Source organism: Charadrius vociferus, unplaced genomic scaffold, assembly GCF_000708025.1.
Source record: "Charadrius vociferus isolate BGI_N301 unplaced genomic scaffold, ASM70802v2 scaffold125, whole genome shotgun sequence".
Lineage (NCBI taxonomy): Eukaryota > Metazoa > Chordata > Aves > Charadriiformes > Charadriidae > Charadrius > Charadrius vociferus.
The window spans coordinates 2114708-2141043 of record NW_009649036.1 but is presented as its reverse complement, the minus strand read 5'-3'; the positions used below and the strand labels follow the sequence as shown (position 1 = coordinate 2141043).

Genomic DNA, 26336 nt, shown 5'->3' with positions numbered 1-26336 from the left:
TTCATATGATGAGGCTTTTATTATGGCCAGTGACCCCTTGGAAGGCTTTCATGAAGTGAACCTCGCTTCACCTACAACACCAGATCTTCTTGGAGTAAATGAGCCAGGGACTCAGGAACAAACTACCTCACCCAGTGTTATCTACCGACCACATCCTTCTGTTGTGTCCTCCACACCAATCCAACCCAATGCATTAAATGTTTCTGACCTTCCCACGCAACCTGTTTATTCATCTCCCAGACAACTGAACTGTGGAGAAGTGTCAGGTGTCAGGTAAGTTCTGTGTGTCTTTCTATTTAAATTGCTGATGTTTGTTGTACATAAACTGCTTGCTTTACTAAAGATATAACTTTAATATTACTTAAAATGTTGTCATATTAAATTTTGTCCATAATGGTACATTCAACGCCACTACTACCATTTCTAAAGTATTTATTCTCAATGTATTATATAAATAAAAAATATATCGCTCTCTTTTCAGCATCAATGTTACCGACGCAGTACTTTGTTCTACCTCTGGACCCCAGGGTGGGTCATTCAATCACAATAATTCCAGAAAGGAGAGCAATAATGCAGAGAAAGAGTTTTTGCAGGGTGCTACAGTAGCAGATGTTGCTGAAGGAAATGAAGATATTTTTGGGTTGAGTACAGACAGTTTATCTCACTTACGGAGCCCATCTGTACTGGAAGTAAGAGAAAAGGGCTATGAAAGATTGAAAGAAGAACTTGCAAAAGCTCAGAGGGTAAGGCTCGTTGTCTTGTCTCCCGCTTTTTCTCTCTTCAGAGTGGTTCTAATATTGCAGAATGATAGATGGGCCAGAAGGTGTACTCTGAGTCTACTAACTTCTTACAGAAATATTAGGATGTAATTATTTTATGTAAAGTTATGCTGAATGCATGCAGTGCTAATGTCTTAGAATTATTCCTTGATAGTGTTTTTTTCCTAGTGTTGCTACAACTTAACCGTGGAAAGCTTTTGCTGTAATATCTGCTTAAACACGTTTTTTCTTTGAAATGTAGACTATTTCTTCATTCTGACACTTGAGAATAAGAGTAATTTTCTGTCATTCCATTGTTACCGTGTAAGTATTTATAGATGCTGATTATATACCTATTGAGTCTTCTTTCTCCTAGAGAAGAAATGTGTAGCATGTGTCATGGAATATAGAAGTGCTGTAGAACAGGGGTACTTGCGATGTTTAATAGGGGAATGCCTGCATAGGAAAGAAGCAGTAAAGTTGTCAACTGATTTTCTTCAGAGTACTGTTACACCACACTTCAAATTGAATATGGATACTTTTGAAGACACTGTGGCTCAATTCATTAATATTTGTAAAGCGCTTTGTCTTGTTTGGATGGATGGTGCTATATAAATGCAAAGCCATTATTTATCATTTTAACATCCCTCTGTGCTTAAACTTTCAAGATTTTGTGCGGTTTGTATCTGTGTCCTTTCTTCTACATGATTCCATTCCTGTTTAGATCTAAACTCATCTTATCTTGTGTTTGAACTTGTTTTCTTCTGTTTGTTACCTCACCTTGTTGAATGTAGTCATAATTTCTGTCTTGTTAATGTGAATCTGAAATATGGGTTCTGACATCACTTCTTCTGTTGGTTGTTTTATTGCTGAGTAGTTGCTTCCTTTGCTAATGTGTTCATTTGCGGAGCATTTGACCACTGAAAGGAAACATTAACCTGAGCTAAGTTTGAGGACCTTGCATGTGAATATGTAATCCTAGCAGTTAAACTTGGAACCTGAGAAAGTAAGAACAAATTAAAATTTAAACTTTAGAAAAGCTCTTCCAGCTCCTGACAGTATACCAAAGTACAGGTAATGTACTTGAAAACCACAACTCAAATCAGCTGCTGTTGCCTTGGAATTATCTGAAAATCTTATTCCAGTGTATACCAATTTGTCTCTTAAGTGTGAAATGTTTCCTATTTCACTCTGAAATTTAAGGTCGTTTTTAAGGAAATGGCATTAAGGCTGCTAGGACCTACTAACTGCATGTTATGTATTTTCAAACTCTTTAGTCATCTTGACAAAAGCGATTCAGCACTAACTTGAGACCGTTCGTGTCAAAGTTCTTGCTAATTCTCAGCCCATCAGGTTGATTCTTACCAGTGTTATACTGGATGGATAACTTATTTTGTCTGCTTGTCTTCCTAAACTTGCACTGTTTCAGAATTGCTCAATAACACAGGAGTCATAGCAGGAGTCTTTACAGACTGTACAATAATAAACCCTATTCCTTCTGTAATAGGAGGTATTCTTACACTTCTGGTATGAGGACTAGTTTTTTCTATCCATAATTAATCTCTGATTGCTTTCTCCCAAAAGTCATGGCTGTTCACATAGGGCTGTACCCGCTCTGCAATATTCAGTATGTCATGCAGTCTTTAAACTTTTATTTCCAAGTATATTCACTTTTGTCAAAGAGTACTCAGTTTAAAAATCTGTAGGGATATAATTAATAGGTAGTGCCTGTGTATAGTTGGTTGTTTTTTGCATAGTGGTTTTAAATTCTTTGTAAGTCCCTGTGCTGTTTATTAAGAACAGTGAGAAAAATGAGAATTACAATTTGCACTTGAATTTTGTGAGCTCATTGTTCATTCCTGGAAGGTCTGTAGTCTGTAAGGTTTCCAGGCTTAAAGTAAACACAGATTTGCTATGTTGCACTTTTCATTTGTTCCAAATTTCTTACCCAAACTGTATGCTATTGTAATATGCCTTAAAGATTTATTTGAATTTGTTGCAGTTGAGATCAAAAGGGAACTAGAAACGAAATGGAATTTTGAACCTTAGGGATCCACTGTCTAATTTTTTTTTCATGTCTCTGCTTGGAGCACAACTCTCTTCTTAATATGCTTTCAGATTTTTATATTAGAAAATATATGTATGGCATGTAATTGTTAGAAATTTAAGTATGGTTCTTGAAGAAATGATTTGGATTTTCTTTTTTTTTCCCCCTCTACTTTGTGTATGCCTTGTATTTCTTAAGACTACAGAGTTCTCAAAATGAACAGCATTTCTGGTAAAATTATTGAAGAAAGTCAATTTTTTTTCTTGACAAGAGGTAATATACTTTCTACTTCAATCTAAATCGGTTGCAGCACCAAATCATGCCATAAGACTGGGAGAAAGGCTGGGTCAGAGTTGATGGCAGAACAGCATTCTATACTGATGAAGCATATAGGATTGGATATATTTTTGTCTTAAAATGCCCCCTTAATTGAAATTACATAGATTTTTCACTCTTTGTTGAGACCATTCAGGTAACTTTTGCTTATTTTTTTCACTGAAGACTTTATTTCTGGCCATATTCGGTAAAGTGGAGCTGAAGAACCCTTGCTTTAGATGATCTGAACCTTTCTCCGTGTTTTGCTACCCCTTTGAAGTAGCATCAGGAAAATTGAGAAGGTGTTAAAAGGCTTAGTGATTCAGTGCCTGGGACCTTATGTCCTTGTGCCTATGCATTTGCGTTTTTTCTGCCATGTTTGGATTGAGCTGTGTCACTGTGGCTAATGAAGGTAGATTAACCACGTGTGAATAACATAGATAACATCTGAGAGAATAGTGGTGGTATTTTGATATATGGTATTTCTTGATGTGCAAGTTTACTGGTGTCCTTGGAAAGGAATACCTTTTGTTTGCTTTTCATCATAATTAACTGGCGTGATGCATGTATTTTGGATAGCTCACTTGTAGTTTCTGAGCTGTGGCAGTTCATAGTTGTTTTTTTCTTGAATTTTTATGTGATTTGGCCTTGAAGTTGTTTCCTCACCAATTAGACCATCAGTATAATGATGTCATCCATGACTGCAGAGGGAAACTTGGTTTTCTGTGGTGGTATGTTTTCTCTTGGAGTGTTGAAATGATCAGCTGTCGCTGATGGCTATCCCTCCTCTCTGATGAGGAAAGAGCAGTCTACCAGAGATGTTGGTTGCAAATACTGTATTTGGTTTGAGAATGAATTCCATGCTGCCCACAGTCTTTAGATTAAGATCTGTAGGTTTGTTGGTAACAAGTAAAACCATGTTTGACTTCTTGTAGTAGAAATGTGAATTACTGATATTTCCCTAGTATAGTGAAATTGAGAGTTTTTTCCCTGCTGATACAGTGATTCTTGTGAAGGAGGTGACAGTATAGAATGTGGTATTGTACATTTCAATGGTACTGTAAGAACCTGATCCTCAGATCTAGATTTTTCTGTCAAAGTCTGCAATTTCTGTATACATTCTTCATCTCAGAAACAAACTGAGTAGTGCAGTTTGATCCCTTGTCTCCAGGTCTTGTGTGTCAATACAGGATTTGAAGTAGATATTTTTCCATTATTCTACCTGTATTGTCAAAGAATGCAGTGTAACAGAGGCTGTTGCCGTTGTTATAGTGTTTCTGCACAGTCTAGCATTGTGGAAAAATAGATTTACCATCAGTAAAACATGACATTTTATAACTCTACATGAATTAATGAATAAAGACATTCACAATAACTACCCAGGAATTCCAATAGTACTGTACAGTGCCTTTAACATTCTTAAATTTCTATTGTCATTTGCTTGTAAGTTAAACGATAAAAATGAGGATGCTCCAGAATAATATACCATCCCAAAACTCCCCTGAAGAGTATGCTTTCAAGCTTTTCTAAACCAAATTGCAACTGAATTGTCAGGTCAGTGGCTTGTGATTTTGAAAGATGGGTTTGTTCTCTGAAGGTGTTTTAGAAGTTCCTTGCTGTCTTTGCATGATGAAATTTTTCAGTTTCCATACCTCTGACTGATGCTGTTGTAGGCATAGAAATTTTATCAGGCAAGTAGAAGACTACATGCAAGCAAAACAGAAACATCTTCACCCATACCACAAGATAATTCAATAGTTTGTGAAATGCTCTTGTCTCTGAAAAGATATTCTGTCACATTGAACACCCTTGTAAATATGGTTGCAGTGGACTAATTTTTCTGTAGGTTGCTTAACTTGGGTGCTGAGTGAAGACCATTCAAAGAGAAACATATTCTAATATAAATGCAAGCTTTTTTGACAACTTCAGAATTAAGCAGTATCCCACGGTTCTGATTTTAGGTGATAATCTGTAGAAAATCTTTGCTCTTTCCTTTATCTTTTGCATCTAGTTCTGACTTGGTTAAATTGCTGAACTAGATGCAGGATGATTTTCTTCCTAGAATTTAAAATACGAATGCTTTTGAAGCAGCAATTTGCATTGTTTATCTCACTGGTTCTTTCTAAAGAGGCACCTTGTAGTCTGTGAAGATCAAAGTGAAATAAGCGGTAGTGTGACTCTTTGATATAGGATTTTTTTTAAAAAACTTTACGGTGTTTTTCCATGCAAGTTAAATTTTTTTTTATTACCTTCTTAAGTTAACTGTGTGTGTTGTGCTTTATAATAGCTTATTTTGTTCATGTAGTTACTTTTTCATAACAGTAATGTGGGAAGGACTGCAGCATGGATGGTTAGTCTAGCACACGCAAGTCTTTTCTGCCTCTATGTTGTGTATGGCTGGGAAGCCTCCAGTAATACCTTTAAAACACAGGCAGCAGTAAAGTTTCTAATAACTGCTAAGCTTTTTGCTTTGGGCACTCTTTATTTCTGCCCTGCTTGAAGAACCCAAGCTATTAAACTTGCTTGGCAAAATAATGTGTTATATTATGCTCCTTCTGAATCATGTCATGGAAACTTGCCCAGTGCTTGACAAATCTAGCTAAGCAGCCATGTGTAGTAGACTGCCTGGTGTTGTCTCCTTTTTGTTTTCGTTAAGTAGCTTTACTTGTCTGCCTAAATTTTAATTTAAACCCCGCTAATCTTTCCAGTTGCAGGCAAAACTGTAAGCATCTCACTTAAAATAGTGTATTGGTAGTGATAGCCCAAAAGTGAACCTGGGGTAGTTCTGCCTTCATTGTGAGTTTGATAACTCTTGACCTGAAGATTAATAAACCTCCTTTTAAGAAGTATTGATGTGTATGTAGCATTTTCCTTACAAATCAGTGAAGTAAACCAAATGAAATGTATTATGTACTCTGCAATATAGGAACACATGAAACTTGAGCTTTAAGCATTTGCATCAGAATCTTTCATTTCCTTGTTAAGAGCCATACTTTAGGTATGAAATACTTCAAACCAACACAAAATTAATCAGTAAAATTGTTTCCCCTTTCTTTTTTTAACCTCTTCTTTTTTCCAATATTTTTTTTTCTCTTTGGCTTTTTATATTCCTTTTTGCTTCTTTTCCCTCCATCTGTAGCTATTTTCCTGCCTTTTCTTTTTTTTTTTTTTTTTGAGGTAGGTCACTGTGTGCAGAATAGTAGCTAGTAAATAACAGTTGAGTACTCTGAGAAGTACCATGTTTGGAAAAACCCGATCATTTAAGTGGTACCTTTCAAAATAGTTAATATCCAAAGTTAAAACCAAATAAAAGAAGGGAGAAATAATGCCTTTTATACTATATGAGTCTAGAACAGTCCTTAAACACTTGTTGAATTTAGGAGTCAAAGGGGACCCTTCATCTTAGAGGAAAATCTGTTGCCCGTTTCACTGCAGAAGTTGAAAGCAAGACCTAGTATCAGCATGCTACAAGGCAAGGTGTAGTTTCCCCACATCATTGTGTACAACACTGCTCAGTCATGAAGACTTTGGGAGGAATACTAGCCACCTCCCAGAAACACAAGGGAAGGTACCATTTGGGCCTTTTTTTTGAGTGTGTAGTGACTGACCTCCCAGAGTTTTCTGAAGGCAGCTGTTTTCTTTACTAGTTTCTGGAGGTTTTCAAAGCAAAGCCTTGCTAGATTGTATTTGGAGTCTAATGTGTCAGTGACAGGCTTGGGTCCCGCATTTCAGGGGCGGTGGTAGTGTAATAGCTGGCTTGGCGGGGGGAAAGAAGAGGCGGAAGAGCTAGATGGGGGTAGGAGGAGAGATGGGGCCAAAAAAATGCTTGAAAGGTTATAGTGGAGCCTGCTGCTTTTGTTTCCCTTTTTCTCTCTATCCTTCTCCTTCTTGCAAGAGATTCCAGGGTTTAATGGTTGGGAAAGGGGAGAGGAACCCTTCTTTCAAATTCCTTGTTTAGTGTTTTGTGCTTCTCTGCAAATTACCCCACTTTTCCTTCAGACTTAGGACAATACAGATGCGATTGGGCATGTGTAACCCTTATACTGCCAAATGTGTGTTAAAATCTTAGAGTGGTATAGTCAGGCTGCCTTCACCCAAATTTTAGTGTTGTAGATAAATAATATTTTGAATTTCATTAAGCTGCTGTAATTTGATTTATATATCTGCATAAACAAGAGCAAGGATAGAATTGTGGTATGATTTTTGAGTTGTATTAGTTGTAAGGAGATATGCAGGGGACAATATTTATAGTAAAATATGTTTTAAGATTCTTTTAGAATTGGAGATTGTCTTGAGACAAAGCTGCTTTTTTTTTTTTTTTTTTTTAAAAAAAAAGAGCATTACTTTCCTTAAGTGTCTGTTAAGGAATGGGTAAACAGAACTGGTATTTTGTCTGTCCCAATAATTAACTTGATCTATATTTTAAGTGACTTAAGTCTTCTATACTTTCAGGAAAAAAAATTCTTTTACTTCAGAGTATTTTGGAAATGCTGATGGCTAGGTTAGAGATACTTTAGATTGGCCTGGTATATAGCAGGAGGAATAGCTATATGTATGTACAGTATTAATTGCTTCTAGTATTAAGCTTAATATTTTGAAAGGCTTTGTTTAGCAAAGGTTTTATGTGCCTCTGATTATTTTTTTTCTTTTTCTCCCCCCATCTGTGGTATTAGCTTTAAAAGGCCAAATTACTACTCTAAGTCAGAATAAATAACTTTCAATTTTCCATAGGAGCTGAAGTTAAAAGATGAAGAATGTGAAAGGCTTTCTAAAGTGCGAGATCAACTTGGACAGGAATTGGAAGAACTTACAGCTAGTCTGTTTGAGGTTTGTTGGAGTCTTCGATGTGATATACTTAAAGGAAGCTGAGCCAGATGTTTTATGTAGAATCAGTATATTGTATGCTGAATTTTTCTGCAATAAGCTTATAAAGGGATTTGTGTCCTGAAGACCCGTGTGTGTTGAAGTAGAGGCTTAAGAGCAAGCGGTAGACTTTTCATTAGATGAAAGAGACCTTGTTGAGCTTGTCAGTTGGCCTAGACACAAAACGAAGAAAATGAGGAAAATATATCAGAAAGCTTAAAACTACTTAAGCTTATTTTTTGGCATAACTATTTTGAGACAGCTTCTCTGTCTGACAATAATGCTATCTAGATAAGGGCTAAATTTGGGGTTGCCATGGTGACTAAATAAAAAAAAAAAATAATGTAGTGCCAGATCAATGGAGGTAGCAAGTACATAAATTAACCATGCTTTCAGCTTTTGAATTTTGGGTCTGGCAGCATGCTACTCCCACAAACTTGAAAAGAAACATTAATACTGAGTGATACACCAGGGTGGAACCTGGTTACCAAGTGAGAAGCCTGAACTTTAAGTGGGACCTTTTCATTTGAGAAAAAGGCAGTAGTGCCAGCAAAGATTGTGAGGCTGTATTACACAGAAAAAAATATCTTAAATCCATACTTGAAGCAGGATCTGTTCTCATTTTATCATAGGATTACATATAGCAATACCTAGAGGCTAAATTGTGATACCCATAACTGTCAGAATAAATGTCATAATCCAGAGATGATTTGTATGTTTACCAAATTGTAGGTATTGGTTTTCAGCATATGCATAAAGATACAACATTAGGTATGTTTTTAGAAACAGTATGTAAACCTATGATGATTTATTGGTATGAAAGTGCTATTAAAACCTTGAAAATACTGACGTTCAAAAATCAAAATACAAACTGCTCTGTGGGCTGGCAACATGTTTTATTAGATCATCCCGGTGGGGCAAAGTTACTTAAAATATTATGCAGTTCCTGTGTGTAGAGAATAAATGGAAGACTGGAAGGGTACTTTTTAGCATAAATACTTGTATATGTTGGGGGGCAGGAAAATGTTGGGCAGGTATTTTAACTGTAGAGGAATAAAAATAATCAGTGAAATTTTATATTAATGATACTTCATAGCTTAGAACAGTATCAATTTATTAAAGCTATGTTTGAAATAGTGTATTCATAATAATGATTTGCATTTTAATTATTCAGAACTTCCAACTGTAGTGGGTATGTCACTTGAATTTTCTTTTGTGATTTGATTTCACTAAGAGGCCCTAACAACACACAGTGGTGAGGTTTCTTGATTTTTGCACTGGGACCTACAGCCCTTGAATTCATGTTCTATTCTGAATCCCACTGACTTCAGTGACTACATAAGTGGATACGCTGGAGCCTATATTAATGCATCCCAATGGAGGATTGAGACTTGTTTTGCACAGCTGGGTGTATATATTATATTATTGCACTGGAACATGCTTTGCTTTCAAAGGTGCATCACTAAGCAGAAACTGCATGGTCAATGTTAAATGTATTTGTACACATTGTATAAATGTGTATGTTCCCATTCCTGCATGTGTCTGTTTTTATTTAAGAGAATTTTACAAACGCACATTATACAGCTCTGTTGTATGCCAGTGAGAGCCAGATCTTTTGGTATGATGATGTATGAACTTTTTTGTTTTATTTATATAGCGTCCAGATACGTGCTAGGCGCTTTACAGATATGAGAAGGATCCTGTCCTAAGTAATTTAGTCTGTGGCCCTGATCTTGCAATCTTTGTTGCCTTCAGTAAGTACCAAGTAAGAAGAATAGTTTGATCACAGGAGCAAATTGCTGGATCAAGAGCCTAAACAAATACATTATGCAGTCAAAAGCCTTAGAGGTATGAGGTAAAAGGATCCATAAAAAATTCCCAGTCCTTTTACACTTTCTTCTTAATTGGCTTAGCTTTGTTTCTTTAGTTGGATTGTTTTTCAGTGCTTTTTCTGTTCTACTTAAATGTTTATTAATCTGTAAACTATTTTTAACTTATTGCTTTGTCTGTTGAGTTGATGGTAAGAATTTAGACTTCAGAGTTGTTTGACCGGTTCCTTCATGCACAAATTTACAGTTGACTAAAACTGGTTATTCTGGCTAGAAAAGGGGAGAAGTTCTTTTGAAGGCGCGACTGTGCCCATGTTGCTTTTGTTGCTACTGGTTGAGTCTTTCTCTTGGGGGTCAAGGAGCTTGACATGTCAGCCACTGAAGCGTGACTGGAGCCTGGTGTTCATGACAGGTATTGTTCCTGCTGGAGGGGGGTGGGTGGAGTTGCTGAATTTCTGAATCTGGGCTCAGGACCAAGGAGAAGAGACTTGGTGGGCCAGTAATGAATCCAGATGATAGATTTGTAGGTCTTTTTTGGTGTGTAACTATTTAATTTCAGGCTGTTGCACAACTTACTATTCAGAAGTAGTCTTCATGAAGCAAAAGTATGTCCTTAGGTTTTTTTTTTACTAGATTTTGTAAATTTGTGTGAAGCATTTACATAGCTAAACATTTTTTATAGGAAGCACACAAGATGGTTAAAGAAGCTAATGTCAAACAAGCTGCAGCAGAAAAACAGTTAAAAGAAGCACAGGGAAAGGTGAGTTTTTTCCAACTTGCTTGCTTTGGGTTTTTTTGCATGGTTATAAATCTAAAGTGTGAATCATAAAGATGTAAATAGAGTGTTACCTGTATACATTATTAAATATATACTAAGTTGTTTTGTGTCACCTTGACATATTCTTAGCTAATGTCTGTGGACGCAGCTGGTGTTTCAGCATCATATCAGATAGCTAGCAAGGTGCATAGGAAGCCAGTGTTACTACAGTATGCTTTTGCATAGGCGATTGTGTGTTAGTACTCTTGGAAGATGAAGTCTTGATTTGAACCAAGATAAGTGGAAATTTTGTTAAATGATTTAACATATTCATAGCCTAGGATGATGTTTTTGTTTGTTAATTACTTTATTTCTGCTCCCCCTCCAAGATTGATGTCCTCCAGGCTGAAGTAGCAGCATTGAAAACACTAGTACTGTCTACTTCACCGACATCTCCAACTAAGGAGTTTCAGTCTACTGGAAAAACTCCTTTTAAGAAAGGCCATGCAAGAAACAAGAGTACAAGCAGTGCTATGGGTGGCAGTCATCAGGACTTGACCATGATGCAGCCAATTGTAAAAGACTGTAAAGAGGTAACAGTACAAGGATTGTCCTCTTTTTGCTGATAAGCTGGCTTTATTGTTTGTTTTACTCATAGTAAATCTAGTATATATTAAATCTTCATGTAATATGGACTATTTTAGAGATATTTTTCATTAATGAAAGAAATTTTTTCTTACATACCAATATGTGGTGATATTTCCAAGTCTTTTTTACCTTTAAATCATGATGGGAAGATGAGGTAAGATTTGAAATATTGGAATGAATAATTGAAAGATGGGAATTCAAGAAAGAAAAATACAGTATAACTGAACGACAAGTTCTGGGGGCTTTTTTACAAAGTCTATCACCACAAGTTCATAAACGTTTCATAAACTGTCATAGGAAAGAAGAAGAGTAATTTTATAGATCAATAATGGGTGAAAGAGGCCAGGGAAGAGACAGAATTAGTGATTTATTAGAGAACAGGAGAGTTACCACTGCAGTCCCAGAGGGGCCTGTGTTTTTTTAGTTTGTTTTTTTTTTATTTTTAAAAATCTACTCTTGTAATTGAAAATGGGGAAATAATGAGGCAACAGGTTGGTGCTTGGGTCCTTGGAATGCTATTAGCAAAAAGTGACCAAAGGGTTGAGAAGGATCTTATGATACTCACTGGTTAGTAGAACAGCAGATGAAATTCAAAATCCATAAATGAGAAATGAGGCATCTAGGAAAAATGCAACGCTAGCAGACATACTGTTGTGGACTTAGAAATAGCTACATTGTGCTGGAAAAAAGTGTGCTGGTGGATAATTCCCTGAAAACACCACCTCAGTGCTCGGTGATGGTCAAAGACCTACAGAGCCTTAGAAGTTGTTAGAAAAGGAATAAATAGCAAAAGAAAAAGCATTATACTGCTGTATAAACACATAGTAAATGTGTGTGTCTATGCATGCAGCTATGGTACTTTCATCTCTGAAAGGACACAATGAAAATATGAGGAAGTGTGACATAAATGGTCAAACCTATAGAAGTATTTCTGTGTAGAGGGAGGCACTTGAGGTAGACTAAAAATCTATACGATCACAGGTAACATGAGGAAGATGAATGGTGAACAAATATTCATGATTTCTTGTAACAGGAAAACTCTGGAAGCTAAAAGTAAAATCATTTTCAGTCAGTACATAATGAAACTTTACAACTCATTGTCACGAGATAGCAAGATTAAAAATATAAATGTGTTTAAAATGTAGTCATGCAGAGTGACAAAAGAAAAGGCTGTCAAGGTATATAGAAGATAGATGACATTTGGCTTAGGAAACGTCTTTAACTACAGATTGCTAGTAGTTGAGAGGCTGTAAAATGAAGACATGTTGCTGTCTCCTCTCATACTGTTCTACAGCAAGCTCTGTGACTGCTGCCCATTGTCAGACAGGTAACAGGCTAAATGGATCTTTAATGTGATTCACAGTGGCCATTTTTATACTTTGTTTTGCCGGTCATCATTAAGTGCATTTATATTATGCACCTTTTTATGAAAACTCTAGTAAATAAAGGCATTTTCTTAATCTGTTTTCTACTCAGGCTTCACAAATTAAAAAAAAAGGCTTTACATCTTGCCTGCCTGCTTTCAGTGGTATCCAGGATGTTTTCCTTATTAAAAATGAATCCTTATTGCTTTTCAGAAAGGGGGAGGGCTGGGATGGAATCCAGTTACTTTGTAAGCATCACACAGAGGTCATGACTCAATGAAATTTTTAAGTGTCAGGCAAGAGTGAGAGAGGGGAGAAATCTGTTTTGCCTTAATTTCTTGTGGAGAGAAAGTGGTGAATGTGAAGGACATGCTGCAGAACGTCCAGTCTGCCTGACATTTTTCTTTAGTTCAGTCACCTTTCTGTTGGCTGCAGAAGGAGACACTTCAGTGCTGATCAAGGCTGCTCAAAACAGGTTTCTTCCAGTGGCAGCTCAGGGACTTAGAAAAAAACACGTGGATTTTCCACCTGCTGGGACTTGGCTTTCTAGCTCTCTTCTGAGCAGGAGCACTTAATGGGTTGAAGAAGCAACATGGGTTGAAGAAAGCAAGACTGCCTCTGGCATGCTGGTTAGGACATTGTTTTAAGCAGGGGAGATAGGGCTTCCCTACTGCTTTTGTTATCCAGTATTTTGTGGTTTTGTTTACTGCTTTTGTTTATTGTTGGTCTAGGGGAAATGTTCTTGCATTTCTAGGAACTGGTTCTGAAACCCTCATTCTGCCCCCTAAATGTTCTCGCCACTGAATTAGGTTAGCCTTTGTGTGTTGTTCTTCTGATTTTCAGTGACTTGGCTTCAAAACGGGGGGCTGAGAGCACCCTTGCTCAGAGGTACGTAGTGGCCTTGTGGTGTGGGGAATATAGCTTTGGACCCTTACGGAGAGTCTACCACCCAGAGCACGGTGTTTTGAGATGTTGGATGAAGCTGGGTGTAATACATATCAGCTCTCAAGTTTCTTTGTGGAGTGTAGACAGAGTTAGAGTGGCTGTCTGTCTACCCTAAATGGCAGTGGAGCCAGAAGGGTGCCAACATCCCATAGAAATGGCTCCTAGCATGTGGGAGTAACCTCTAGAATAAGTAGATGTATCTAATTAATTTAGGTATTGACTAGATTTAGCCAAGCTGAATAGCTGCCTGGATCTTAGGCAGGTAGGTAGCATCCACTCAGTGTAAATGCTAAGTGTGTCAGTGTTGTTCAAAGAGCTGAAATGTTTCTCTGATGTTGTATTTTATTGTGAAATGAAAACATTAAAAGTTTAACTAGAATTATTATTACAATTGGCTGTACATTTAATTGCAGGTCATAAAAACTTTGATCTAGTGAAAGTGCAAGTAAAGGCAGGGAGGAGATTCATATGTAACACAGTGTAGATTGGAAAGAAACAGTATCAAGCTATGTTCACTGAGCAGTGTTTACAAAGCAGCTTCTTTATAAATTGCAGGGTTTTGGGGGAAATTGAGTTAAATCTAGAAAACAACCAAGTTAATAAGAAATGCATCTTGATTTTTTTAGAAGCATATAGTACAAATTGAAAATGTCTTTTTTCTGCTGATATCTCTTGATTGTATTCATTTTAAAACCAAACCTGAGATGAGTCTTAAGGTATGGAAAATGTTCCTTTAGGGAGCAAGTTACACCTATTGGATTTCATTTGTACAATGAGGTTGGTGGCTTAGCAACAAGAACATCTATAGTCTGGCTTAATTAAGATGGTTGTTCCTGATTGTACCTGAGTGTAAGGCAAGTAGCTCTAATGGAAAACAAATTTGCCAGTCTAATTTTTGTAGGTTCTTTTGCGAGAAAAAAAAACCCAACAAAAATGGCAAAAGAACTCCCCCAAAAATACATGTAGAAGAATGGCAAAGTGCTGGCAGCTCGGAGAAGGGGTAATGCATGGGGAAAGAAGAAAAGACTGATAGAGGTTGGTTCAAAGCAGTGTACTTGTCTTTTTTAATTGGAATAAAAAGAAATTATTTTAAATAATAATAAATGTTATTTTACCTGTTTCATTCTCATCTGTATTGTTCGTTTTTAATATTACAAAATTTTAAAATCACATCCGGGTCTATCTTTGGCTTGCAGTATACATACCTTCCTATAGCTTTAGATTTTAGGAGTATAGGTCTGCGATAATACAAGAAAGGGATTTGACAACCAGTTGGAGGGGAAAGGTACTGAAGTCTCTGTCAGCAGAGTGTCAAAACCAGTCTGAGGATGGTGTTGCATGTCCTGTTGGGGACCGATATTAGTCTTTTACGTTGGATTAGGAGTATGCATTGGAAGCACTCATGCCCACTCTGCTTGGTTCGCATCTTAGAGCAGTGTCGGTGTCCATTAACAGGATCCTTCTGAAGTAACCCTAAACCAGATGGAGTCTTTTACGTTGGATTAGGAGTATGCCCACTCATGCCCACTCTGCTTGGTTCACATCTTAGAGCAGTGTCGGTGCCCATTAACAGGATCCTTCTCAAGTAACCCTAAACCAGATGATGTGCTCTGTGACTACCTCAGTGTGCTCCAGGGGTTAGTGGGTAGCCAGCCCATGGGACAGGTTGTGGATTTCAATAGCAACCTAGTACCGGTCTCCCAAACGCCAGACTGAATAGGTGCCTTCCCACTGCTAAACTGATCTCAACATGAAGCTGCTGAAACAAGGTGTTTTCAAAGCAGATAAGACCATCTCTTCCTAACACAGAGTATGCTTATTCCTAGTGTGATTTAATGGGTTCTTTTAGTATTTCTCCATTGACTAGAGGAGCTGTGGGGGAGCAGGTTCGTAAATCACCTGCTTAGTAGACAAGGGAAAGGCTGTAGGTGTTGTCTAACTAAACTTTAGTAAAACTTTTGACACTGTTTTTCACAGCATTCTCCTGGAGAAACTGGCTGCTCATGGCTTGGATTGGTGTATGCTTTGCTGGGTTAAAAACCGGCTGAATGGCCAGGCCCAAAGAGTGGTGGTGAATGGAGTTAAATCCAGTTGGCAGCTGATCGCAAGTGATGTTCCCCAGGGTTCGGTATTGGGGCCTGTTCTTTTTAATGTCTTTATCAACAATCTGGATGAGGAGATTGAGTGCACCCTCAGTAAGTTTTCAGAGGACACCAAGTTGGGTGGGAGTGTTGATCTGCTTGAGGGTAGGAAAGCTCTACAGAGGGATCAGGACAGGCTGGATCAGTGGGCCGAGGCCAATGCTATGAGCTTCAACAAGGCCAAGTACCGGGTCCTGCACTTCGGTCACAACAGCCCCATGCAATGCTACAGGATTGGGGAGGAGTGGCTGGAAAGCTGCCCAGCAGAAAAGGACATGGGGGTGGTGGTCGATAGCTGGCTGAATACAAGCCAGCAGTGTGCCCAGGTGGCCAAGAAGGCCAACAGCATCCTGGCTCGTTATCAGAAATTGTGTGGCCAGCAGGACTAGGGAAGTGACTGTACCTCAGCACTGGTGAGGCCACATCTCAATTACTGCGTCCAGTTTTGGGCCCCTCACTTCAGGAGGGACATTGGGGTTCTGGAGCGTGTTCAGAGAAGGGCAACAAAGCTGGTGAGGGGTCTAGAGCACAATTATGAGGAGAGGCTGAGGGAACTGGCGTTGTTTAGCCTGGAGAAAAGGAGGCTGAGGGGAGACCTTATTGATCTCTGCAGCTACCTGAAAGGAGTTGGTAGCGAGGTGGGGGTTGGTCTCTTCTCCCAAGTAACAGGTGATAATGACAAGAGGAAATGGCCTCAAGTTGTGCCAGGGCAGGTTTAGATTGGATATTCTTGCCTTCCTGTTGTAACATGGAGTTTGGGCAGAAAGATGAAAAATGAAGAATAAGAGTATAGTTTTAATTGATTTGTATATTGAATTCCTGCTTTCATTTGCTAGTATATTTAGTGTGTTAAATGTCTGTTTTCTTTCTTATGTTCGGATAGCAATGTGTTCTATTGACATGCAAGGTGAATGTATAAGATGCCTAGGATTGCAATTGTTTTCTTTAGATTTCTCTTCTATAACTCACAGAAATTGAGATGGACTAAAATGCTGTAATGAAAATGTATCAAGAAGAAAATTTTTGGCTTTTTTCTGTTGAACAGTCAGTTAAATTTTTCAAAGCTATCCTGGAAGCTTGGGAAATGGGGGAGAGCTAATTAGCTTGTCCCTGCTGGTGTGGTGACCAGTGAATGCATTATGTTTGTGTCTTGAAAATGATATGTGTTGATTTGGTTATATCTACAGTCTTAAAATTTCAGAAGGTGTTCATAGCTGGGGTACAATAGCATTCTTTCACAGTGTGATGGGAAGCATTTAGTTTTAATGCCCATTATTTACCTGTGGATATTTGCAAATGATACAGTAATGTAATAATTGCAGTGCTAAAATATGTGAATCTTTGTGTTCTAGGCTGACCTGTCTTTGTACAATGAATTCAGATCTTGGAAGGATGAGCCTACTATGGACAGAACATGTCCTTTCTTGGACAAAATTTATCGGGAAGATATCTTTCCATGTTTAACCTTCTCAAAAAGTGAGGTAATGGAAATAGTCTAAATGTGATCACTGACAAATATGTTACACGAAGCCAATAGACTGTATTAAAAATGTTTTCTTAGGAAGTTTAACCATTTTTGTTTCATTAGAGTGTAACAGTTTACAGGAAAGTGCTGAAGTTTAGTCTGGAGTATTGAAATGACCTTTTTTTTTCTTCACCATTATGCTATTCCAGATACGGTCTTTTTAGATCTATTCCTTCAGATGTTACTCCTGTCTGGCAGAATCTGATGTTTGTAGGAATGAATGGTTGGTGTTTTTCCCCTGATGTTTCAAAGATACTGTCTTGTAGAAATAGTGTCCTGTCACTGTCTCTTGTTTATATAGGTGGCAGTAGAGACCAATATATTTGATTTTGTGGACCAGTTTTCTCTCCTATCAATCAGAGAAGGCTGCAAACACAGTCTGGGCATTTTTTTTGAAGAGTTTTGATTTACAAGAATGAGATTTAGGGATTTGATGGGATTCAACAGAGAAAAGACTGGAATTTTACCCATCCTGGAAATAATGTGGATCCGATTCCACCGATTCCAACTGCTTTGCTTCATTTTTGTTCGTAGGTAGCATTTGCAGCCTGTAGTTATGGTATTGGTCTCTAGGGGAAAGGGACCGTATTCTTAGATCTTTGCTAAAATAAGAATAGCAAATTTTAAAGCCCTCAGACTTGATATTTTTTTTTCTCTCAATAAAATTAAACACCTCACATGGAAAATGCTGTCTTTTCATAATGTTTATCTGTTGTTTTTCATGTGGTGTTACGTTCTTTTCCCATGCTTTTAATCTACTGTTACTTGCCTGGCCATAAGCATGCATGATCTTTTAGTTAATTGTATACCAGTTCATTATGGTTGGAGTACAGCATCATACCACCCTCTCCCACCAAAAAGTTTACTTGGTTACTATGGGAATTAAATTGCTTCTGCAGTATGTGTACGTAGGCCAGCCTGTTGTCTTTCCCAGCAACTTCTTTTTTTTTTCTTTTTTTTTTTTTCTCCTGCTTCAGTGGTAATATAATTACTGTAGATTCATATTTCCTCTTAAGGAAAGAATGACGCTTCTAGCACTTGTCAGTTATATCAGTTATTGTTTGGAGATGCTGTGTATTGAGACCGACTTCTGTTGTCACTTGAATATCAATAGACTAATGTGCAGTTAAAACAAACAATAAACTACAAGTGTATTGTGTTTTTGAATAATTGGAAATACAGTTATCTGAATGGTTGAAGTATTACATTAACTCTCAGTAGCCTCTTGTGTACGTGTGTAGTGTTTTGTTTTGCTTCTGGGAGATGGCAGAGTATTTCATATGAACGACTTTAGTAGTAACATTTGGGTTTTTAAATATTCGAAGTACAATAGAAAAATATTGTTATTACTCGGTAGGAAAGAACCTTGGCACAGAATTATTTCAGTAATAACATAAATTGCACCTTCTTTTAAATCAAGTAATGGCTGGTGCTTGTCCATACTTAAACAGTAGTCTTGGATAAGTATTGGGTCCAATAAAGCAAAATGAGTGTATTTCTAGTATCTTATTATTGTGTGTTTATTAAGAACTAACATAAAAAGCCTGAGGGAAGTTGCACGTTGTTTCGTGAAAATGATGTTTTAATTAGACTAGTGTTTGAAAGTTACAACTGACTTTTCTATGTATGATGTTGGCTTTTCTCTCTATTGTATTGTTCAGTCTTACTTGTTAGGACACCTTTCTAAAGCTATCTTTGGCTGAAAAACAGTGACATAACACTTGGTTTTTTTGCAAGATAAGGAGACATGCCGCCTCATTTTGTGTTTCCATAGAACAAGAAAATTAGAGCAATTTTTTAAAAATAAACAAATTTTGTGCTGTATCCAGTCTCTGGCAAGAGCACTGCATGTACAAATGTATATGCTATTTGGGCTTATGAGGAATGACTGAAAATACAGTTAGCATTTTAAACATGCTTGACTGCATTCCTGGCTGTAAAGGCAGTTATCTTGCCTCAGGGAGGGCAGGGTTATTTGGAGGGCAGATTTTAAACAGGAGCCTGGAAATGGAACCTCTTGCTCACAATGAAAGCAAAATCTCATTTGTAATTGAATTTCTGTTCAGGGAGTTGACCCTCTTCAGAGTTCCCAACTTTACGGAAGAAGAAATGTGTCACTACTTTGAGGCAATGGATAATGCAGAGCTGTTTTTAACTGTTTTCTAAATTTCTCTTCCAGTTGGCCTCAGCTGTTCTGGAAGCTGTTGAAAACAACACTCTGAGCATTGAACCTGTTGGCTTGCAACCTGTTCGATTTGTGAAAGCTTCTGCAGTTGAATGTGGAGGACCAAAGTACGTTAAGCTAACAGACAGAGCGGGGAATCTTGACTCATTTGGGATAACTTTCGAAGTGAGAAAACTGCTATCAGCTGATCACCTCAGTCAAATTTGTGTATCTTAAACTTTATTTCCTAAAATCTAAGACTTTAGGATTGCTGTTAAAAAAAATTATGCAGAAAGTAAGCAACTAGTAAATTAAACTTTAAAAAAGACTAATATAGAAAAAAACCTTTAAGACAAATTCCCTTTTTGGGAGAGCTGTTTACTTTACTTATGATGCATTGACTGCAAAAGTGACGTTTACTTCCTTGGAGAAGACCATCCTGATACTTAAACCAGGTGCTTTTGAACTAGGGGCTGTCACCTGGAAAGTGTAATGAAAGAAATGGGTATTGAAGTAGCGCAGGCTGAATATTGGACACCTAGAATATTTGTGGCCTAAGAAATTTAGGATGTACATAGCACACTGACAAAGGTAGCTGAAGGATTTGAGAGGTGTATAGATTAAATCCTCTGAGTTTGAGCAGGAGGAACGTAGTGAAGTGGTAATGAAAGTGAATTTGAACTTAGAGCAGGAAGTATGCTTGAATGACAGGAAGATTATCTTGGAAATTTTGGAATGATTCTAGAGGAATCTGAAGCAAGACTTGTCAGGTACTGATACAGACATTGATGTTAGGTGGGAGGGACTTGCCTGAGGCGCTGGGGCTATGATGGATGTGGAGGAGAAGGAAGGGATTTGTAGTGTGCTTTGGTGTATATCTGGGTTAAGCAAGCAAGGTCAACATTAATCTGGAGCCTTCCAAATCTTGAGAAAGCCTTTACTTTTCTGTTGGAGAGCTTTTGGTCAAGTTGACAATTGTCTCTGTAATATTTGTATTGTCAGAGTTCAATTTTCTGATAGAAAACTTGCATCGAAATGTTTTCATCTGGCTCTTAAGATTTTTTTTTTTCTTTCTTACTGCTATCGGGTTTTAGTTCTTGGGTTTTTTTCCCTCTATTGTTGAGTGTAAGAGATAATACATTGAACTTACTTCAGTTTTACTTTCTTTTTAAAGAAGCTGTATAAAAATGAAAGTAATAAATGAAAATTATTATTAGTCTACAAAATTCAGGCATTTGTATATTCTTCAGCTTACTCCTGCCACCAGAAAACATGCTCTTTGAGCTGTAACCCCTCTCATCAGAAGGGCCCACCACCAATAACGGAACTACTCATGGGGTGGTGATTTCAAGTCCAAGATACACTGCTGTGAGCTGTGTTCCATGAATGCAGTAGAGAATATGGAGAGCCAGAAGCTACTGAAACGAGTCATGTGTCATTAAAGAGCAATTGGCAAATTGATTTAAAATCATTGTGGTTCAAGCAACTTCACTGTGTCTTGACATGATGAAATATTTACTCAAAAGCAAGAGACTCAATTGCATCATTCAGGAGTATCATAAAATTTTTTAACCTGTTTTCTCCAGTGTAAGATAATTTTTTACCTAGAATTGATGTAATCCTGAAGTAGTTGGCTAGGTATATATAGATTAACATTTTGAGATGACTATGCACAAATTGTAATGTAGTTACTTTAGATGTATCACATGGCCACAGGTGTACTCGTCCGTCCCTTTTCCTGCTGTCATGTAGCAACAAAAACTTTAGTGGTAGTGCTTGTAGATAAGTAATAGGTGAGGAATATGCAGTATTTAAGTGTAATTTGGCAGCGAATGTGCTTTGCTTTCTATATGATTACTGGCACTGAATGGGAAACAGGTGTTCCAGTTTTCACTGAATCAGAGTAGCAGTTTCACATTTTTTTTATTTTTATATGGTGCAAAGCACTATTTTTATTGAAACCATGTTCTTAAATAGGCAACAAAACATAGACAAACTGTAAGTAAATAATAACAAAAACTAGAGTAATGTTTTTAAAGGAATTATTTTATTGTACAATTGCCTGGAGGATGGAGGAACAGATGCATAAAATAGTGGGTAATAGCCCAACAGCAAAATAAGGAGCTGAAAGCGGAGAGCTGTGATAATAATGAAGAAAGGTTCTTGATATACAGGAGTTATTGAATGGTGCCTGTGATGGTGTGTAGTAAGTGCTGCTTTAACGTAGGACAGCTGGGTTTCCCCGCAGGATTTGAATAATTGTCCCCATGGGGAACAAAGTGCTAAGCTGCATGTGTGCTGTACAGTGCAGAACTGAGTCATTAGTAGTAACCGTCATGCCAGCATTTAACCTGGTGTGATGGAAGATAACATATAGAAGGTAATTCTATAGCCAGAAGGAAAAAAGGGCTTTATTTGCCTAGCATTGAAAGGCTGTCTGTCTTCTCACAAAAGCTTGACTGAAATTGCGATCAGCTTGTTTCAGCTGCTATAGGATTTCTTGGATCAATGGACTGCTGTCAGTCCTTATAAATTGCTATGGAAAATCATATACACTCTTCAATTTTCTCCTGTCTTATATAGTACTGTGGACCAGCTGCAGGCTATTTAAAAGGGCCTCCGAGCCACTGTTTAGAACGACAGAAGCTTAGTAATTTTTTCACTTTTGAAAGGCTGCTTGTTTTTAGACTCACTAATTTCATGAGGTGGAAATAGAAGGGAGAAGAGACAGCAGCTTTTAAAATCAATGCAACAGTGGATGCCATGACAACCCGGATCATCTGAGGTGCTGCAGTATAGAAATTCCAAATAAATTAAATTTGTGTTTTATTTACATTTATTAAGATCGTATTAATAGCAGCTTCTTCAGGTATTCAAACCTTCTTTTTCTGAAGAATGTTGGAGGAAATTTTTAAAAATTCGCTGCCTTTTCCTGAATTGTTTTTTTGGGAGGAATTCATGGTGATGACTACTGACTTTTCCTTGTTCCTAAATACGACATGCTTGCAATACATCAGAAGAAGTAAACTTCTTATAATGGTAATGGAAGGAATTATTGCCAGATAGCCTGTTTTCTTTTGTCTCAAATTGTTTTATATTGCAAAGCTGGTCTTAAAACACGCCTGAGAGGCTTCAGAGAATTGACTGCTATTCTGTAGGGCTGATATTCTTTATGATGAAATAAAAAATCAAGCAGAATTTAAAAAAAAAATCTCTTTAAAAGTTGGCATCGACTGGTAATTTAAACAATGTTTATTTCACACATGATGAGTTAAAGTAATCCCATTGTTCCAGAGTTGCGAAGCCAGCTTGAATCGGGGAATATGGAAGTACATGACCAGAGCGTAAGAAAGTTTTAAAAATCAGAAATTCATCACCATCCACCAGTATTGAAACAAAATTAGTCCTCGTGGAACTAAAATAGTTGACAACATAATGTAATAATTACAGCTTGTAAAATGAAGGCAGACACTTGGGTATCTGTGCCAATATGAAGCAATTACATTAACACCTTAAACACATGCAGGTATTTAGATATTAATGTCAGATTTGTCTATTAAGTCATGCGAACTTTATATTTTTGTAGGAAATGTGCTCTCAGTGGACAAAGTAAGTCATGCAAGCATAGAATCAAATTAGGAGATTCAAGCAGTTATTACTACATTTCTCCTTTCTGTCGTTACAGGGTAAGTAGATTTACTGTGATTTCATTTTGAGTAGTAGTTATTTAGTTATTTTCCCATAGCATTATACAAAATGATATTAACCACCATTATTTTTATGTGAGTTCAGATCACTTCTGTGTGTAACTTCTTTACGTATATTCGATACATCCAGCAAGGACTGTTGAAGCAGCAAGATGGTGAGTAGGAAATTGTGTTTGGCATATATAAATAGAAATTTACATAGTGCATGTGCCTAAAACTTCCTATCTTTGCACGATAGCAGTGACCTGACATTGCAAGAAAGCTATCTGTTGGTACTTATTGTCATTACAAGAATTTGGTGATATCCCACCCTCTAATAAAGTTGTGTTTGTTTTTTTTAAACAATAACAACAAATTAAAAAGCAGTGATTTTTAGTCCATCTAAAACCCCCCTATGTTATTCAATGAGAAATGTTATGAAAAATTCTGGAACGAGAGGAGTTAGTCACAGTTTTTCCACACGGTATTAAAAAATAAAGGCTCTTTCACAGAATATGGAGATATTTTAGACCAAAAAAGCCTGAAGTTTGGTTTGATCTGGGCCATTTTTTCTTCTTTCACTTGTTGTTTTGGTGTGTCCTCCGATTTTGTGCATTGAGAATTCAGACAGTGTTTCTTGTGGGAGACACTTTCTTGTGTCTCCCTTTCTTTCAGGGAGAACTGGCAAGGATCACGGTATTTTGGGTTAAATTGTAAAAACAATAAACAGGAAGCCATACTGTAATCGTTTAGCTGAGTGCAGCTGAGAAATGAGGTGTCGGTCATTGCTGTGGCATTGCAAAGTCTCTTGATTAGGGCTCTGCTTATAAATGTATCTGACAAAGTAAGACTTGATTACCTCACACCCCAAAAGGGAGATGTGTTTTTTACTGCCATTGCTTCAGGCTGGTGGGTTTTTTTTCCCCATCAGAGATACCTGGTTCCTTTTTTCCTGTCAGAATAGTATATCCAACAACTGCCTATTTAAACTCTGTCTATGCAGTAATTTGGAAACTTGCTTAACTGTGCTATTTGGTTCAATATGTCCATGTAAAAGAAGATGGTTATGAAAATGTACGCGCTGTACACCTAGTTACTTAATTCTGGACTTAAAAGATATATTACGTTGGAGTTGTAGTTATTGGTCTTCATTTGCAAGACTATTTTAGCTGTTTATCACTTTAAGAGAAAATTATGATAATTTGATTGTGTTTAAACTGTACATAATTGATGTAATTGTATTTCTTGTGTAGGTCAAAGAATATTGCCCAACAGCCTTCAGTCCAAGGGTTTTTTTGAAACAGACCATATCACTTAGGCTCCCGGATTTGCTAAGCACAGACAGCAGAAGGACTGTCACTAGCCCCATGTCAATAGTTAATTAAAAAAATTGCTTTCACTTTTTAAATTTAAATTATTATTTTTGTAGTTCAGTTGCATTTTTGAAAGTAGAGTGAAACAGCATTGCAGTGTTTATGGATGTCTGCTTTTCATTCTACTAGCCTTTGAGTCTGTGTGGATTGTCTTCATCCAGAATTTGGCTAGAATTATCCCCACTTTGATCTACCTCACCTATAGTCATCTCCTGATGTTTCTGAATTTCAGGAGCTCAGTGTTTTAGCTACACCCAGATCTTTTGTTTCCATTTCTAACATGAGATATTCCTGAGGTGATAAATAGAGACACTGTTCTTTACAAAATATAATGCTGTCAACTTGCCTTGTTTTCATGGAATTCACCAGAAATTCACCTATTTCATACAGTAAATTATGTTTAATAACACCTTCAGATGCTAGTTATTTTTACTGATGTACTAGCATTGCAGAAGATCTTGAAAATTAAGTTTTAATTTGGTTTATAGTTAAAAGGCTTTTCTTTTGATCAAAAGGATCAATAGTTTCAACTAAAAATTGTTTACTTTGCTATTGAGGATAAAGAAATTAAATTAATATTTTTTCCATCAAATAATGAAGTATTTTCTGCATTATCATAATTATTTATTCTTCATAAGAAATTTGGAAAAAACTTGAGTTTGGTGTTTCAGCTCAATTGTCATCTTTACCATTAAAAGCATTGAATTTGCATTTGTAAATTTATGTAAATATTTCAACAATACCTTTAGAAGAATGTAGGCACTCATGATAATTTTCTGCATAATGCATTGCATGCATTTCTACTCATGTACAATACAATTTTTGAGACAGAGGTCACTTAAAAAGCGGTTTTGAAATATGGTAGTGAAGACTTTGTACTTGTTGCTCAGCTTAATATTTGTAGTCATTCTACATCATGATCTTGACTGCATGGAAATTATTTTTGTCTTGAGTAATTATAGACTTAATTTTGATTTGTATTGCTGTGGCACCTAGAAGCTTATGGTATGCAGTAGATTCATCAAATTCAGCAAAATACAGATGAAATTAAAAAAAAAGTCCTTTTTCTCTCTAGTTTATTGTTGCTGTCAGGGTACTGGTAGAAAAAAAGAGGGAGGAAGAAAGATTACAAATGGAAAAATTGTAACAAAATTACAGATTTTTTGATGAAACAATTCTTAGCCAAAAAGTTCTGCTTTTTTCTTCTTGCAGTCTTTTAATTTTGCAGAAAATGAGTGAAGGGGCAGGGCAATTAGAATGAGAAACAGCAGTTAATTGAAGCTGACAAGAAGTACTGATGATTTTTGTTCTCCAATTTAAAAAAAATAGTCTAAAATTTTGGGAACTTTTTATAGGACCATGATTTAAAAAATACTTTAACAAATTTTGTCACAACCAAGCACAAATAGTCCTCACATATTAATTCTGGTTTTACTAGATGTTTGTTACTTAAGTTCCCCTGAAGTGATGTGCAGTGAGGCAGCCTGTATACATCAGTTGAAATAAAGTATGAATTCAGTATGTTTGATGATATTTCTGTCTTTTTTTTTTTTTTAGTGGATCAGATGTTCTGGGAAGTTATGCAGCTGAGAAGAGAGATGTCACTAGCAAAACTTGGCTATTACAAGGAAGAGCTCTAGATCTTTTTACTCTTGCGCATGCATGAACTTCATTGAATATACATAACTAAAATTGCTGAATCTTTTTTTGTCACTTGATATTTATTTCCACAAAGTGGGTCCAAGATCTTTCTCCTTTTGCAGATTGCACTAAGAATTACTGTGATTGTTTTAAACTGACCTATGCTGTATATGCATACATATAATACTTAGTTGAACAAATGTGGTAAGCACTTGCAGGTGTATTAGTGATTGTAATTTACATTTAAAAACAAAACTTCTGATTAAAGTGTTAGTCTGAA

The 26336-nt window shown here is 36.8% G+C and overlaps 1 protein-coding gene across 3 annotated transcripts; it reads left to right on the top strand.

Moving 5' to 3' along the window:
* RAB3IP (RAB3A interacting protein) lies at positions 1–26336 on the top strand. 3 transcript variants are annotated; one of them, XM_009887784.1, is made up of 10 exons: positions 1–273; positions 482–743; positions 7852–7947; positions 10495–10572; positions 10959–11162; positions 17020–17148; positions 19372–19484; positions 22943–23042; positions 23149–23218; positions 25973–26336. In XM_009887784.1, exons 1-10 carry the CDS (start codon positions 23–25, stop codon positions 26053–26055), a joined length of 1386 nt encoding a protein of 461 aa, XP_009886086.1. In that variant the 5' UTR covers positions 1–22; the 3' UTR covers positions 26056–26336. The 3 variants fall into 3 exon arrangements, with proteins under 3 accessions (XP_009886086.1, XP_009886087.1, XP_009886088.1); XM_009887785.1 differs by lacking the exon at positions 7852–7947; XM_009887786.1 differs by lacking the exon at positions 25973–26336 and having other exon boundaries at positions 22943–23046; positions 23149–23222.